Source organism: Chaetodon auriga, chromosome 5 (assembly GCF_051107435.1).
Source record: "Chaetodon auriga isolate fChaAug3 chromosome 5, fChaAug3.hap1, whole genome shotgun sequence".
Taxonomy (NCBI): domain Eukaryota; kingdom Metazoa; phylum Chordata; class Actinopteri; order Chaetodontiformes; family Chaetodontidae; genus Chaetodon; species Chaetodon auriga.
Genome location: NC_135078.1, coordinates 6,957,647 through 6,975,457, shown reverse-complemented (window position 1 = coordinate 6,975,457; position 17,811 = coordinate 6,957,647). Strand labels below are relative to the sequence as shown.

Here is a 17,811-nt window from a genome sequence, read left to right as displayed (position 1 = left end):
ATGGCAATAGTACAGTGCTTGTGTAAATGGAGGAAGAGACCTGTACGTGTTTGAGGCAGACGAGATCGATGAACATCGCTTTTTGACGCGCCCAGGCGAGAGCTCGGTGTGTTTGTGGATGTGTACGGAGGTGTTTGCTGAGGTGTGCACATATGCAGCCATCTATGCTAGAGGAAGGGGAAGGTTGAGAGAACTGAGTCAGTGAGGTGTTTGTCTGAGTGTATGGGTCTGAGTTTATGCTCACATACATGTATAAGTGTGTGTCTCTTCTTCAGATGTCAATTCATCCTTGATTTACTGGCCTGACGCTGCTACACCTTGGTTTTAGTTGCAGCCAATAGTGAAATTACTTGAACCAAATGAATGCTTTAGCTGTTCACTGAGCATCACTCAATCATTTCAACTTAATGCACTGCCCCAGCCCCACAAAACCCCTTCTCTTTATTTCTCCGGCACTAAGCTTCACTTCAATTGCAGGAGTTGTCACAGTCGTCTTCTGCTTTGAAAAGAAACCTGCAGCTTCTCCTCTCTCACCTCATTTAGGATGAGCATAGACTTTTGAGCACCTTGTGTGCACCTTACCAACTGTGCACATTCATTCATATGTGTGTGTTTGAGTATGTTCGTCCCTCAGCACTACTGAGTCTTGAGTCATGTAAGAGTGAGTGAGAGTGAACCAGCACAATAAAGACCAGAACCACAAAAAAATAGAGCTGAAAGAAACTGAAATGCTTTTTGAAGCTGAACGGAGCTGCAGAGTTTGGTCATAAATCTCTGTTAGTTGGTTGTGGCTGAGTGGCTTCTTTCACATACATGTGTTATTTGATCTTTTTTTTTAATAAAAAATATTTATTATAGCTGCTTTTAATATATTTTGCTAACATACATTTTCCGTACAGGACTTGTAATGAAGTATTTTTTCATTGCCAAACGTCTGCTTTTAAGGTTTTTTAAATCTTTACAGTGTGGTGCAGTGGTGAGATATGACAAGAACTTTCGTTTGAACTTTCAAAAAAATGAATGAACAATATTAACAGAATATGAAGAAGTAACAGCTCTGACGTTATGTCACAGATGTCTGTGTATCGTATTGTAAAGTTATCTACTGAAGTTACCAATCTAGCTGCAGCCCATCCTGTTTGGTAATGACGCTTTGTACCTCAAGATAGACAGACCAATAGTATAGCTCTCTGCAAGCACCCCTAACTTAACCAAAATAAGACAAGCTTAGTTGCCTGGTTGACTTATTGGAAAACTCACTTATTCAAACTCAACAGAAACAAAATGAAACTTGTCTTGTCTTGCCAATGTTGCAGCAATACTAACTTTGATCTGGCTGTCCTAGTTAGATGGGAAAACATTCAGGTGATGCCCTAACTTTCTCTTGCTACTCTCTCTCTTCGTGGCTGTCCTGTCTCAGCCTGCCGTGATCTTCATCATCCCGAGATTCAGAGTCCTGGTGGAGCCATCATCAATCACCTTGGCACCATTTCCCTGTCATCAAACTGGCCTCTTTCGATCATGGAGGCTGTGTTCACTGGAAGGCTGTTGATTCCAGTTCCGTTGCCCGCAGTGTAAACACCAACAATCCCCAGTGCTCCGAGCTCACGTTCGGGGCAAACTCCAGTCAGAGCCACTAGCTGCACAGCTAACTGAGCTGACTAGTTAATGGCAGCTAGTAGCTAATGCCAAAGAGTGTAGTGAGCAGCACTTAGCAGCTACTCTGGTGATATGCTGCCCCCTATTTTTTTGGTTGACTTTCAACAGGTTCGACAATTCATATTGTACCTTTAAGTAACGGATCTGAATATTGTTTCCACCACTGGTACCAGACCTTGCACCATATATGTGACTTTTACTTACTGTGTGCCCGTTGGATGGACACAGTATACTCTGCAGTGTGTGCTAACTTAAAAAGAAATGCAACTGCATACACCCCACACCGCACCATACAATACATCCATATTTAAGTAATCTCATCATGTTTGTAGTCTGTCACAGAATATAGGGCTGTGCGTTGCCCTGAGCAAAGCCAAGGTCACCTCACACTGACAGCTCATCTCCCCCTCTGAATTGTAATTCAGCCTAACAAACTGACAACTAGCAGGCCAGAAGGCTAGCAGGAGTTGACTGATGACAGCAAGAACAACACTACAGTATATGGTTGCCAACAGAGCTCGACCTGGCCAGTGCTGTCAGGAGAGACCTAAAGCACTTTGTGCTGACATTAAGCCCCCGCTAACGATGCTGAGTGAAAGCTCTGGCAGATATTCTCTGGCTCAACAGCGAGAAATTCCACCAAGGATAAAGGAATTAGTTTAAAGGCCCAATGAATTTCCCTCCACTCTCATCCTCCTTTGTTGAACAATACAAGTCTTTTTTTGTCTTGAGTCCCCCATTTGTAAAACGCCAATTTCATAAGTCGCTTCAGTTGGCTGCCAGTAAAGGCATTTATGGTCGTAAAAGGCGCAATCTTAGAGCGCAGGCGAACTTGGCAACAAAGGTTCAACATGGCTGACATTTTGTGCAGAGAGAATCTGCCTTGGAGATGAAGTGTCTGTCAACGGGACTGCGTGCAAGACGGTCTCCAGTTTGCTGAGTGTGCACCCAGTAGGCCCAGAAATATGAGGAGCATGCAGAATGTTGCTGAGTGTCTGGTTTGCAGACTCTCCCCTCTTGCGTAGCCCCCGAGAAAACCTATTGATGTGATTGATGCTTTAGCACATGGTTACAACCAGGGTCTTGTGCATGATGACTCCTCCTTGTGCTGCTTGTTTGAAACTAAGTTTTCTCAAGCAGCACCCACAGTAACATCCTCCTGACCTTGCAGTTCCTCCCACACACATTCTGGAGCAGGCTTGGCATGATGTCAGGGGGAAACACCACAGGGATGAAAACCCTGCTTTTTGAGTGTTAACAACTATGTAGCTGTGTCTGAATCTGGCAATCTCGGAGCGCGCCCAGGCTTCCGCTCTCTGCAAATTACGGGTGTGAGATATGGATTTAGAGGCACAAATGTTAGTTTGCTGGTTTCCGTTGTACCTCTGAAGCACACAAATGACAATCTTCCCTCTTTCACTGTTTGCTTTTCTTCTGCTGAAACAAGTAAGACAATAATTGAGACGTTACTCCAAGATGCCCTCTTAAGGTTTTTCATGCTTTTATACTTGGACCCAAGTCACAGTCGTATTACAAAATGATTCTCATTTTCTACATTCCAAAAAATGCACTGAGGGCCGTGTCAGCCCTTGCGCATCAATCAAACAGGGTTACTATATATCCCTGCCCACATAATACAAGGGTTTTCAAATAGAACGTTGGAAATACTGGCCTCAGAAGACATGGGATGAAACGGTGGGTTATATTTTCTTTAATTTGAGCCTGGAGGGATAGAGGAAGGATTTGAAATTGCTTGTGTCCTATTGTAGAGGATAGGAAGGAAGCTGCTGGTGAACTGGTATTTGTGTAAAAGACAATTTTAGCCACCAGTTCAGAAGCATCAGCTAACTTGTGATGCAGACTGCGTAAGTCTGTTAAAACCTCAGTGAGTAAGAGCAGATTGTGCCCCCTGTTGAAACACTGTGGCCTTGCTTTGTTCTGGATTTGTTTTGATTCCTTACTCCAAAGACATTTACTTTCCTCTCAATGTGAACAACAAAGCATGGATTTTTTTTTTTTTACTTGACTACTTTTTAGAATTGATGTAAAATAGGACCTGAACATGTATGCAGCTGTCAAAACAATTGTTTGACTCAATCCATCAAAATCTGACGAGGTGTCTTCCCTTCCTGTGGTGTGATGCATCCTGCCATTAAAAATGTATGACTCCACGAAACAGCTCAAAATGATCTTGACAGTGGAAATATCCTCGCTCTGAAATTTCTACATTTTCATTTAATTGCTTTGCGTCTTGTTGATACCTTGTAAAGCGCTCAGTGACGAACCTGTTTGTGCAAAATAAGAAAAAGCCTGGATGAATAAATTTGATCTGATGTGATTCCACTCCTCTCTCTCTCCCTGTGCCCGCACTGTCTAATAGCTGATAATGTAATTAGGTTTCCATCAGAGGGAGGCCTAATGATTGACTGTGGTGGAATGTGTTATGTGCTAGTGAGATAAACCTCCCTCTCGAATACTCTGGGTTTGGTCAGAGCTGTCCGATCAATAATTTCTCCTTCTTGTGTTCTCCTCATTTATAATACTGAGGCGTATTCAATCATAATGCTTTAGAACTGTTAAAGGAAAGATAGTAGGCATTGTTCCAGCCTGCCTTGATATATGTGCTGCAGGTGGAAAGCTTGGGCTTAAATTTTCCCTTCAGTGTATGTTGTGGAGTTGTGTACATTTTTACTGAAACTTTGCAAAATAAGATGCAGTCCAAATTGTGTTGCCTTTGTCCAGGTTGTCTGCTCCTACCGGAGATATTGTGCATTATGGTAAACCCAAGCTTCTTTCCTGTTTCCCCTTGCCAAAGAACTCTCCCTATGGTCTGAGATAAACCTCAGCAGTGTACTGCCGGTACCTTCGCACAACCTAATTGGCCTGTCTGTCTTGCCAGAGAGTTTAACCAGTGTGTGTGTGTTTCTCTGAATTTCCCTGCAGGCTTTGAGCTGCTGTATCAGCCGGAGGTGGTGAGGCTCTACCTATCTCTGCTGACGGAGAGCCAGAACTATAACACCCTGGAGGCTGCTGCCGGGGCCCTGCAAAACCTCAGCGCTGGACAGTGGACCGTGAGTCCAGGGTTGGGGAGGGCACAATATGCAGACACTATGCTTGGTCTGACTTTTATTCCTAATAGATTGTATTTTTCTAACGTGTCCTCTTCGGTAAAGAGAAAAAACACAGTCTGATAGGAAACAAGACCTGACCCCAGAGGTGCTTTGAGTCACTTTTGCAAGGTTTCCATACAGTGTGTCTGCAAACCATATAGCAACTGTGTAAGCTGAAATAAATCTTAAGACACAACTGAGCCAGGCAGGAGGTCATTAATAGGTGTTTCTTGGTCAGGACCTTCTTTCAAAGAAGGATTACATGACTATAGTTAGATAACTTTGTGTCTAACCTTATTCTCTGGAGCTGTCATCCCATTAGATGTTTGCTGCTGATGATGGATAAGATGACCACTGCAGCCAGGACCAGACATTTATTCCAATTAGAGCATCTGTGGAGCCTCCGAGAGGTTGTCTGGCTTGCAGGCAGCAGTGAGTTATCAACAGGGAAGGCTAGTTGTCAGATGCCAGTTTACGGCAGCAGCACCCCAGGCAAGAGCGGTCACTTATGTTTTTCAGCAGGCTGGCTCTATTCAGCTCACAGCAGCATTATCGTGGCAACGCTTCTCTTAACACCAATGTGTCAGACTGTAAACACATCCGTCAGTCCGAAGAATTTCATCAGTAGCACCAAGCATCTCTACATCGAGTGTAAAAACCGCTGCAGCGTTCTTTTGGGTTTTTCTTTTTTTAGCTTCAAGAGTTAACATTCAGTAATTCAGTAGTAGTGATTTTCAGCTAAATTGTGTGGAGAAATTCCTCATATCTCTTTGTATATTTTTCCATGTTGAAGCATTTCAGAATGCTTGGACAGGCTCAGGAGCCTGTGGAGCTGCTAACCCATCACACTGTCACATCTGGTGGCTGGACAAAGCATGTCCCTGCTCCCTGGGAGGATATCACAACTCAAGTCATCCACCCTAGTCATTCTTTGCTACTGCCTAGTTCTGTACCTCTTGGTTGACCTGCTTTCTAAGGTTTACTACTGCCACCTGGTGGTTGAGCTGTGCCCAGTCTTCTGTTTTAATTACATCTCTTGGGGTACCAGTGCTTAGAAGAGAAACCCTTTTATGTCAAACTTAATGTTTCATGTTACACAAAAATGAGAAGTAAAATCTACTGATGTTTAAATTAAGACAAATTATATCACATGTCCATTCAGAGGCCCGCTGTGTAATGTTGTGAATTAGTCAAGCCCTCAGAGCACTGCCGAGTTGCCTTGTGAGGGAATGATTGAATGTGTATGTGTGTGTGTGTGTGTATCAGTGGTGGAAAAAGTATTCAGATACTTAACAGATCTCAATAAAGTACTAATACCACACAATGAAAATACTCCATTGCAGGTAAAAGTCCTCCATTTAAAATCTTACTGAAGTAAAAGTATGTGTAATCAGGAAAATGTACTAAAAATATTCCAATTAAAAGTATTTACTCTGCAGAAAAAATGGCTGCTCCAATTGATCGTATGTTATGTTGCTAGATTGTTGTTACTCATGCATTAATTCGTAATCTCCATTTTATTGCTGTAGTTGGTTGAGTTTGAGCTTTTAGCTATTTGGCAAGAGTGCAACTATTTGTTTTAATTATGGATAAATCTGATGCTCATTTTCTCGATTCATTGATTTTTTTGTTTGCAAAGCACCAGAAAACATTGGGAAAGGTCCATCAAAATTAGCCAGAGCCAATCCTCACATTTAGCTGTGCTTTTATATACTGTTACACAGTGTAATTGTATCATATTTTTTAAGAACTTCATATGTTTTTGTATGCAATCAATAATTTGTAAAGTGATTTATAACTAAAGCTGTCGAATAATTGTGGTGACGTAAAAAGGAGAATATTTCCCTTTGAAATGTACAGTACAAGTACCTCAGATTTGTACTTAAGTACTGTACTGTAATAAATGTACTACCACTGGTGTGCATGTATAGATTGTGTGTGTGAGCAGGAAGGCATATATCATGTCCTCCCGTCTCTTGACTGCTGTCATGGAGGTGACCTGGACTCCTCCAGTGGAGTTTTCCCAGTGGTCCAAAAAAAAGATGTGTGGCCATGCTGGGCAGCTCCCAGGTGGGAATCTGTAGGTCTGCATGAATGTCAAACGGGATGTTGCTGACAGTGTGTGCTCACTCAGCCTACCCTAGACGTTAAAGGTCAAAATTATAAAAAGCAGTCACGCCATGTCCTCTGTCTGCCCTCCAGTGGTCCAACTACATCCGAGCCACAGTGCGTAAGGAGAAAGGTCTCCCCATCCTGGTGGAGCTGCTGCGCTCCGATTCTGACAAGGTGGTCCGGGCTGTGGCCATCGCCCTGCGCAACCTGTCCATCGACCGCCGCAACAAGGACCTGATTGGTACAAACCATTGGCAGTTAACAGCTGATAAACCTTTCCTTTGGAGATTAACATTAACTTTCCAAAGCAAATAGCAAGAATTTTATTGAGTCAAGTCAAGATAGATATGAAATTGTGGTGGAATGATTGAAAACAATTGAAATTATCTCACTTCACAAGATTCAAAGACTCAGAAGACTCAATGCTGCACGACATGACTTAGCCAATGTTTTGATGGAATTTGATGACATTTCGAATGAAACCTTATCGTCCCACCACAATGACCTGGCTAACCAAAAAAAAATACTTCTCCTCACAGGAAGTTATGCCATGCGGGACTTAGTGAGCAACCTGCCCAGCGGCCAGCAGCGGCCAGCCAAAAACCTGGAGGAGGACACTGTGGTCGCCATCCTAAACACAATCCATGAGATTGTCACTGACAGCTCTGAAAATGCCCGCTCCCTCATCCAGGCCCAGGCCATTGAGAAGCTGGTCGCCATCAACAGGACCAGGTAAGACAGATCACATATTGTACCGTCAATGTGATTGATGTTGCTTTACAACATGTAAGGAGCAACTATTTCTAGGTTGAGTGCATGCAATTGGTGATTTGTTGATTTCTAAAGGGGAGCTGGTCCGATGGGAGAACCCCTCTGGCCCCACACCACCAATCAACATATATACACCCATGTGACCCTCCCAAGCTTGGTCTGGAGGTGTATTTTCAGCACCACGGACAGCGCCATGGATTTATCAATACACAGCACAGTTAGACTCCTCATATTTCAGAGTCGTGGTCGGGGTCATAGATTCTAACAGATAAAGGATCAGTGAGTCAGCCAGGCTCAATATCTAAACATCTAAACAAGCCCTCTGCCCCTACACTCTCTCTGGTACTAGAAGATGGAGAGGATGGATGGCATGATAACAAGGGGGATGCACTTTGGTCATTTTGCTAACAAGGGGGATGGTATAGCCCCTCACTCCCCTCCTCAGATCACCTACTCATTGCATCTAAACCTGCAGACTGTCTTATTTGGATTAAATTATGGTTGTAAATCAATTTTGTCGAGGAGTTTATGCATTAATTAGTCCACTTTCATACATGGCAGCCCCAAATGGCATCTGCTCGATTAGAACACTGGCACATTTTCTTGTGTGTTTTTATCATTAGTCTCAGTTCCTACTGTAGGTCAAACAGATTGTTTTGCAGACAGTGAGCCAAATAGAACCTATGTATACCTTCATATTTATGTAAACCATGCCTGAAGTGTGGGTATACTATGGAGACATTACACACGTAATTATTACAGTCTGACCTTGAATTCAATTTGCATCATGAACCTTTCTATTAGTATTCATGGAGTATAATGTAATGTGTCTCTAATGGCCAAAGCTTGGCTACCACAATGCTATACTCTAACAAGCCTGAGCCCACACACACCACCACCCACCACCACACATTCATTAACAGGCTGCCTCTGAAGATGCTGCTTGTACGACTAAGTGAGGAGTCATTTCTCTCATGGCAGTGTTCTCCTCAACAACCTGACAATGACAGCTAACTGATAGCAATGCAAATTTTCAACAGATTTCTTATGTTACCACAATGTCAGCCATTGCAAAATGAAGTGTGTCTGCGCCACACTTTTAATTTAAGATCAAGAGCACTTTTCAAAGGCTTGTCCTTGTGTGGTGAAGTATTGATCACACCGAGAGTCGCTCTAACTAGCATGAATATACATACTTCATTCACAGACCAAATAGCTATGTTTCCTCTCAGCCTCATGAGATTAGCTTTCTTTGAAGTGAGGCCCCCACCCACATGTAATTAATACTGGTGGCTTGGAGGTAGCTAATGAAAGGAAATGTGCACTCATCTGGCTATGAATTAAAAACTAGACCCTGGAGCCACTCAGGGGATTGAACGTCTTTGAATAAAGAGATTGATTGCAGCAGCGGTGTGCCAGCACATACCCAGCCGTCACTTTTTAGGGGTTGCGTGAGGTTTCTGACTTAAATTGCAGTAGTTATTTTTTCATGTATTTCCCCCTTTTTGTGGCCCCCTCAGCCAATCAGCTCGCGAAACGAAGGCTGCGTCCCATGTATTGCAGACAGTCTGGAGTTACAAGGAGCTGAGGAACGCTTTGACCAAGGACGGCTGGAACAAGAGTCACTTCCAGGTACAGTCTTGTGGAAGTTATCCTTAAGACACAAAATTTAGAGAAGAAGCACCGAGTGAAAAAGTGTTAGCATCATTAGCTGTTCCTCATTACATAAAAGAATTAAAGCTAAATCTCCATTGAATAAAGCATTTAATTACAGCATAATTATGTATGACCCAAGGTATTACATGGTTAAAACGTGAAGGCATTACACACAGACTTCATATTCTGTTAGTATACAGATGCAGTTGATGTTACACTTGTCAGCTTGTGATATTTGTGTATGAGCCTGGAAAACTGTGAAAATCATTTTCTTTTCAATCCTAAGTTGACATGGAGAGAACACGAGTTCTCTCTGTTCTCTGTGTACCTGTTTGAGGTGTATGATGCTGTGTTCATGCTGCTTCCTCTGTCTCTTCTCTCAGCCCACAGTGACAGCCACCCCTAAAGCAACTAAGAACGGCAAGCCGGGCTACGACGACACCACTCTACCCCTGATGGAGAAGAACCAAGGTCAGTGAAAGTGTGTGCATGTGTGTGTGGGAGTGTTTGTGATTGTTTTGCCTGTTTAGAGGACCAAGTGGGTGGGATAAGGGAGAGAATATCCCAGGGGTTCTCAGCAAAATGATCATTAAATGTCACTTTTATGTAATTCCATCCGTTTGAGGAAAACATGAGGGTCCAGGGTCTAATTAAATTAGAACGCTGGTGTTATTCTAGATTTTTGTTTGTGAAAGGAGCAAAACCAAAAATGTTTAAGTCTCTCAGTACTTTCTGACTTCCCTAATCTGTCTGTGGCACTCAGCCTAAACCCCACTGGTTCCTAGTGATGACGTAAATCTTGCAAAACAGTTTAGAAATGTTGACTTTCATTTTTAAAGAAAGATTCAAGACTCTCCTAAAATGGCTGGGCACAGTCGTTTTTAGCAAATGGTACCTGAAGTTAAGTATTCCAGCAGTGGATGAATACACATTTGGTTTTCTCATGAGCATTTTCAGCAGCAGGATGTTCATTGTAATGAAGGAACACATCACCCAGTACAATGATGTTCTTCATTGATGTGTTTGAATAGTTTTTGTACAGAAATGAATGAGATATATCAGACTTTTATTACACAGGTCGTACTTATTAATAAGATGAAATGATATTTTTGGTCTTTTTGGTCTTTTCTTTATTGACAATCAGAAGTGAGAACAGTTTAGTTACTACAAAAGTCAAATTAATCCTGACATGGAGGATCCCACCCGTATAGTCCTCAAAGCAGGTTCAAACTAAATACTAACAGTAACTTGAAAACATTGCTTGATGGTGTGTGTCCACTCCACATGCTGAGGTCATGTCTGTTTTTTCTCATGGCTTTATCGAAGCGCTATGCTTGCCACATTACTACTCTCATCTACTGTGAGGTGAAGCTGTGGTGCGTTACATGCTGCAACAGTGCCGTTCATAGGGGTCAAAGATAAAGCACGTAAAATGGGAGATGGAGCTTTGAACAGCATACTGCTGCTGTTGAACCAAAACCTTCAACCAGGTTAGTTTTGGAGGAAACATAAAGAAATGTCCTCATTTTAGATGCTGGACTCCTTTTTATTTTCGTCGTGGCTTTTCAATTGACGTAATAGGGTCAGAGATAATGAAAATTTCCCCACCCTTAAGTAAGTGTGTACAGCTGTATCCACAGTGAAAAAACTGGGATAGAGGTTTTCTATAGCAGCAGCAGTAAACAGAATGTGGGGGAGGGTGTGGGACTTGCGCAGTACATTGGCCCAACAACAGACATCTCTTTGACAGAGGAGTCGATAGCATAGCAGCAGTTTAATGTCCTGATTTTTGGCCCTTTTTTTCTTTTTTTTTTCCATCCATACATGCACATGAATCGCGGCCCTCATGCCTGCCCACTCTCAGTTTGCATTATTCAATCACTGGCCAAGAACCATTACCCTGAAAAGCAGCAGCATTTGGCTCAATGACTCAGTTTGTGTGTGCCTCTTTTGTACAAATGGCATATGAATGCTTTTCAGGCACCAGGAAATGTGGCAGTGGTGATATGATACCTATGGATGAGCTGGGTCCAGGTAAGAGCCAGACTGCATGATGGTCCTTAGCCAAAGACGAGCTAGCTCTCCTCTAATCTCTCTCCAGTGTCCAATAGTGTCTTCTCTGATTCGACTTCTCTTCTACTAGTTCTTTACCCGTTGCCAAGATGTTATTTTTAATCTGAAAATTCAAACCGCTGAACACTCTGATCTCGACATGATGGCTTTGGACCGAGCTTCAGACATGACGCTCTTTGATGCTGTATGCAAGACCCCTCTGTTAAAAGATGTTTGTGCAAAGCTGGGCCTTCGCTAAAAGCTCAAAACCAAAAGATGTGGGTGGTTCTCCATTTAAATTAATACACTCTTAATATATCGTAGGACAGATTTGCTCTGCCATGCTTCTTTCAAACTAAAACATTGTGCTGTTGTTAAAAATATAGAAATTCAACTTAGATAGTATTTTCTCATGTTCATGAAACCAGGAATTTTGTGACTCTTGGGTGTGGATAGAGTAGGAGTTTTTGCTATAATGGAGTAACTTTTCTGACATATTTCTTTTCCATCCTCTTACCCAAAGATACCCTCTTAGGGTATATCATGCTGGTTTTCCTCCAAGCCTCCTGGCCCATATTTATCAAACGTCTAACAATCCCTCTGAGGAATAGTACTGAAAGCTCAACTAGGACTAAAAACACTCTTACTTTAAAGTAGGACATGTATGAAGCTTTCCACATTGACTTTCAGCAAAGAGAAGTGCTCCTTGGAGATGTGATGTCGCTGTTTTACAACACGCAGAGCTGTTAAGATGAACTTATGATGATGGATCATAGTTTTCTGACGGCTGCAGTCTGACAAATGAAACAGTGGCAAATGCAGAAAATAGCAATCCTGGCTTGTGAACGTCTGAGCCTTTCCAGGATGCTCCTTTCATACCTAAACATGATACTATCACCTATTACCAATGAGCCTGTTTACCTGTGGACTGTTCCAAACAGGTGTTGCTACCATCAAGTTCAGAATAAGCATATAGTGTATTTACAAGCCACTCATGCAGCTTAAACAGTAAATGTGAACACAATCTAAAACAGAGATTTGACTTCGCTGCATGACATATCCTAAACAGCTCTGTCCAATCACATTGTTTGGCACCACACTTTCTATGTATTGTGCAATAGTGCACACTCAGTGATGATATTGCGACACTGCACCTCCTGTTAACTTGTGTCACCTCAGAGAAGAGGATAAACTATTTGTGCATTCTCTTATCGTCCTTATAGCTCTGCCATTGTCAGTTATGTGTTACTATGATTGAAATCAGTAACTGATAGACAACTGACCTCATGATTTGTATGAATCTCATCTCATTGTCATCAAGGAATGTCGGCAACTTCTAAGAAATCTCTGGAGCTCTTCTCTAGTCATTTTTATGGTGGAGAATGTTGATAAAATGCATGAAGTCCTAAAAGTAGGACCAAATACAATATGTGTTGCTGTGAGATGCTTGGTACTGGACCTGAGCCGGAATATGTGAGAGTGCATCTTTAAAGTCAGGTATGAGGACAGGAGATGCAGATACTTCATCCAGTTTGTTTTGTGGTGGTAAATAATATGAGCATGCACTAACAATGTGCTGTTTAGTCTGCTCTTAATGTGTCCGGCAAGTGTTCCAGAGCAGAAGAGCCTTCAGCCTGTCACTCCACACAGGTCAAGACAACACTGTAAATGATCTGTCATCCCTTTATTTAATCGAGGATGTAGAGGAATGAACTGACCACTGTTCTCTGACCTCATTAGATGGTTACTCCACCATTGACCAGAGGGACAAGGACTGCAAATACAAGACAGCCGACGGCTCAGTGGACCTGACAGAACGGGAGCCATTAAAGGTACAGGCAGACCTCCTCGGGTCTCCTGAGGGATCAGGGGACAGAGGATGAAATAATGATGTCTCACTGAAATGTTATCACTTGTCCTTTCCCTCTGTGTCTCTCTCTTTCCCTCTCTCTTCATGTTTTTTGTGGTGGTCCTCATTAGAAGCTCTTAATCCTATCGATTCTAGAGGCTGGAAGTTGTCATTCTCTGTTAATGTTGCCCGCCACAGCTCAGCGCTGGGAACAGCCTCAGATCTGCGAGCCACCAGTTAATTGAGTGTAAGCTTTTGGTGTCTGTAAAGTAATTAATCAGAGACTGATTAAAAGAACCGCCAACAACCGGTCCTCGCGGAGACAACCCTTGCCTTGGCAATGAACAGACTGTTGCATTATGAAGTGGACGCCTGCTGATTATGCAGCCGTTTCACACTGCAGCCAAAGTTTGTTTATTATTGAGCTGATTGGCAATCCAGCTTCAAAGAGGAGTCACAGGATAATGGCCTCAGAGGATGTCTGACATGTGTCAGATGACTCTCGAGTACTTTTTATAGTTTTTTCATCTACTTCAGTGCTAGATGAACAGGATTTCCCCTATGGGATTGGAAAATGAATCCAATTAAAAGTCCATTAGAGTCCGTTTAGCATATTTGTCTTTATGTGTATGGTCATACAGTGTATCTGCCTCTCCATGCAGGTTAAAATGAACTCTTGAAAATGTTTCTGAGGCAATGTAAAGATGAAATCTGGAGCAGAGTTAATACATTTAATAATCTGCAGTGTTTTCATCTGGATTACAACAACACATTAGTTAGCTGTTGTGAGGTGGTTATTAATGTTTATTTAATCTGGGAATGATTGTTAAACTTTATTAAATAGGGATGTAATAATTTTTATGTAATTTCATTCTTCAAAAAGTGAACAGTTCAGTATTTAAAAGTGAGCTACGGGGAACAATTATGAACTAGCAGTTTATTTGCATCAGCAACGGTTAAACAGTTTAACAGTCAAATCAACTGACAGTAGCTGATAATCAGGAAATAGACTCTCTTACTCTTGCTTGCCCATTTTTCTGGTTGCCTTTCTTTTTCATTAAATTAAAGATGCTGCTACAGTGATTTGTTTTGTTAAAAGTGGAACTTAACACCAGGCTGAAAAGCAGTGTTTCACTGCTGTCTGTTGTTGACAGTTTCAACTTTGTCACACCTCTGACCTTTGGCTTGTGGGCTCCTTTGCAGCTCTAAGAGTGACGTCACGGTGCACTGAAGTCACCCTGGAGTACACTTCTGCATAATAAATGAGTTCTGCATAAACAAGATTTTCTTCTGGTGTTAAGTTGCTCTTACAGTTTTGATTTTCACTGTTTTTTATTTTTATATAACTTATGCCTTTTCCACAATGATATTACTGTGTGTCAGTGTAGCTGACTGAAATGGAATCAAAGACTGCCCTCAGACTCAGAGCTAAGAAGAAGATGATCTTTTTGAAAATTACTGCAGCTATTTTAAAAGAAGTTCCTGTCCATGCACAGCTTATAAATACATAAAAATGTATTTTTAATATTATTTTATATTTGTAAAACCTGCAATGAAAGTTGCTTCATAACACATCTGTATAGTTTTTAGTGCCAATTTTAGTATCACATGATGTCTAATAGCTGTTCAGAGGCTATTAGACCAAAATAAGTGCAAATTGTACCTAATTTAAAGATGACATGAAGCAGCTAATGTAGCAGCAGAGTATTGCAGCACAAAATAGCAGCTGTTGCCAGCATCAGCACTCATCACTGACCTGAGGCTCCAGTGTTTAATTTTGGTTCGTACATACTCGTCATGATACTTAAGTTAACCACTAAACCTGTTTGAGGTGAAGTTAACTGTCACTATTTGAAAAGGCAGATGCACAGCAAACAGCCATGTTTGTCTTCAGCGTGTACAGGCAGTCCAGTGTTACTCCAAAACCGTCTTCTAAGTCTGCTGTCTGTACTTCCCAGAGATGTTCTGCCTGCTTTGAATGCAACCTGGCTGTTGAAACTGCTCTCTCCCTCTTTCATTTGCATGGTTTGGTTTGCTGTTTTGTAATCACTCTAACTTCTTTCCAAGCTTTCCTTAAGGCAGGGAACTAATTCTGGCTTCTCTGGGTCCTCCTGGGTACATGTGCGTGTGTGTGTGCGTGAGTGTATTTGTGAAATGTATTGACCTCTTTTTTTTGTTTTGCTGTGTTTTTTTAACCCCTCCTCCTGTGGCCACAGAATGACACAAATAGGAAACACTATATAAGGAGTAACAGGCCTGCGGTCAGTCTGGTGGACGCTTGTGATGTTAAGCCCCAGCCTGTTGACTCCTGGGTGTAAATGCATGCATGGTAGGTCTGAAAAATATAAGCACAGCAAAAATAACGACCTTCACCTTTTGGGTTAGCTTGTATCCTTTTCATTCCCTGTTTGCTCAGTGTTTCCGCCTGTGTTCCCTTCACCCTCACACTTTGTCATGTAGACCTGCTGTCACCCTGCACCCAGAGCAGTCAGCTGGAGAAGTCACCTTGTTCTTTTCATGGAAACTTACATAATTCACCTGCCGCTCAGTGGAATACAGTTTTTAAGGTTTAAATATTTTAGATTTTATTGCAGAATTTCATCAATTCTTACATTGAATTGAATATTTACACAGGCTCATCTGTAAGCAAGACAACAAGAAAATTTCTGAAATTAACTGACAACTGTAACTTGGCAGAGCAGAACTATCAAGCTTTAGGTTTTTCCACATGTTGAAGCAGTTTACATGGGGCTGTAGCAAAAGTGATACTCTGCATTTTAAGAGTTGTAGTATGGTGTCTTTTTTCCTCACATTTTTAACAAAGTGCAAGGAATGCTGTGTGTTTACCTGCTACATGCTCTATAAGCCTCAGTGTTGCTGCAGAAATCGAATTTTACCACAGTTGAACCAACATGACTTCATCGCTCTGTAATACACATAGAAAGTAGACAGCAGGCTTTGGTCTGTGTTACAATTCAGCACCAGGTGTCTGAGTGAAATGTACGTCTAGCTTTAACGTACTGCTTCCCCTGACAGTCTTTGCTGAAATTGGTGGCAAATGGTGAAGCAGAATAATTCTTCTGCACTTCAGAGGGATCCTCCAGGGATTCAGTTATCGCTTAATGAAACGCAGTAGGGAAAAAGGAAAAGATATGCACACACACACACACACACACACACACACACACACACACACACACATATATACACTGGTCAGGACTGAAGTTGCTGATTAGAATATTTTGTGTTTGAATTCATGGTGTAAATAATGACTAAGTGGCTTCTTTTGTAATTTACATAGTCATATTTCCGTAAAAGTTACTGAAATTCTTAAAATTAGATTTGCTACAATGCCTTTTTTAGAAGAGAGAATCAAGTGTTCTCCAGCTTAAAGCATCCATCACTTTGAATGAATAAAGCTGCAGCTGAAACCACAAATATCTAATGAAGGCTATTGTTTTTCTCCATTAGAAATACTATGTTGTGAGAACATCCCCCAACAAGAGCAGTTGAATTTCTTCTTTCTTTCCATTTTTTCATGTTCATGTTCTCAGGCAACGGTAGCAACAATCGGTTACACAAGTCATAAGAAAAGGCATCTAAATTAGTAATGTCCTTAAACCTTTACATATTTTATTTGCAGTGCATTAGTTTCCCTTACAGTGTTTTACTGAACTCTAAACTGACCCCCTGGGTAATGTCCCTCTACATGACTTTTGCAAAGCTGCAAGCTGATCTGGGTGAGCTTCAGTAGTTGTCATTATTCTATCAGTAGCATTTATCCCCTCCTGCCTCCTCCTCCTCACAGCTGTTGTCCTCTCCTGTGCCAGAGGCCTCTTGTCAGACCTCACTGTCTGCCTCATCCTCATCTTCTTATCTCAGTTGTCTTTGCCAGTGGCCATCCGCTCAATTCTTTCATCTCCATCCATTGCATTACCATAGAAAATACATCACATGTTGACTCTTGACTTGAGAAATGCAGTGGTATGATTTGTGGTATTCATTGTAATTTAGCCGCTAAAAATGTTATAGGTAATGTTAAGAATCGTCAGGTAAGTCATTTCCACTTCATTTACCAAATGTTTTGCTCTCTCTTGCCTCCATTTATCATCTGCAATGACATGATTGAAGCATTTGTTGACATTGATGTCATTTGTTATGTACCATGATGATGTCAACTGATGGTCTTGCTGTATGAAAGCAAAACCGAGGAGTTTATTTCTAAATTTATGTCCACTGATGGCAAATTATGCATGCTTTAGAAAAACACAATTTAGTTTGAAATGTTAAAGGAAAAGGTTGATGATATTCTTCATTTTTCTTATTGTCCACAAATCCCATGAAAAGACCAAAACCAACAATGAATTGATCCTCCTGTATACTGAGGTAGAAGGTCCACTTACAAGGTCACCATTAGTGTTACAAAACATCATCATCAATGCAAGTAGCCTGACTCAGCCAAATGGGGGGTGGAGGTGCTGTAGCACCCTCTGTAACTGTACCTTGCTTTTTTGTGGCAGTGCCACAAGCTTTAAAAACAACATGACATAATATTACATCACCTAATGAAGCCCTTAAAAACCACAACAAACTGAACATCAT

At 41.6% G+C, this 17,811-nt stretch overlaps 1 protein-coding gene across 18 annotated transcripts in view; it reads left to right on the top strand.

The window, feature by feature from the left end:
- The window catches only part of arvcfb (ARVCF delta catenin family member b), a 208,692-nt gene that overhangs the window by 187,005 nt on the left and 3,876 nt on the right, over positions 1 to 17,811 (top strand). For 9 of the 18 annotated variants that reach the window (XM_076731517.1, XM_076731515.1, XM_076731504.1 and 6 more), the window contains 8 exons: positions 4,603 to 4,730; positions 6,972 to 7,122; positions 7,421 to 7,613; positions 9,173 to 9,284; positions 9,692 to 9,779; positions 11,289 to 11,342; positions 13,101 to 13,192; positions 15,426 to 15,538. In XM_076731517.1, coding sequence (XP_076587632.1) covers positions 4,603 to 4,730; positions 6,972 to 7,122; positions 7,421 to 7,613; positions 9,173 to 9,284; positions 9,692 to 9,779; positions 11,289 to 11,342; positions 13,101 to 13,192; positions 15,426 to 15,527 — 920 coding nt within the window. In that variant the 3' untranslated portion in view covers positions 15,528 to 15,538. The remainder of the gene's footprint in view (positions 1 to 4,602; positions 4,731 to 6,971; positions 7,123 to 7,420; positions 7,614 to 9,172; positions 9,285 to 9,691; positions 9,780 to 11,288; positions 11,343 to 13,100; positions 13,193 to 15,425; positions 15,539 to 17,811) is intronic. The other 9 variants (XM_076731516.1, XM_076731519.1, XM_076731520.1 and 6 more) reach the window with 3 other exon arrangements.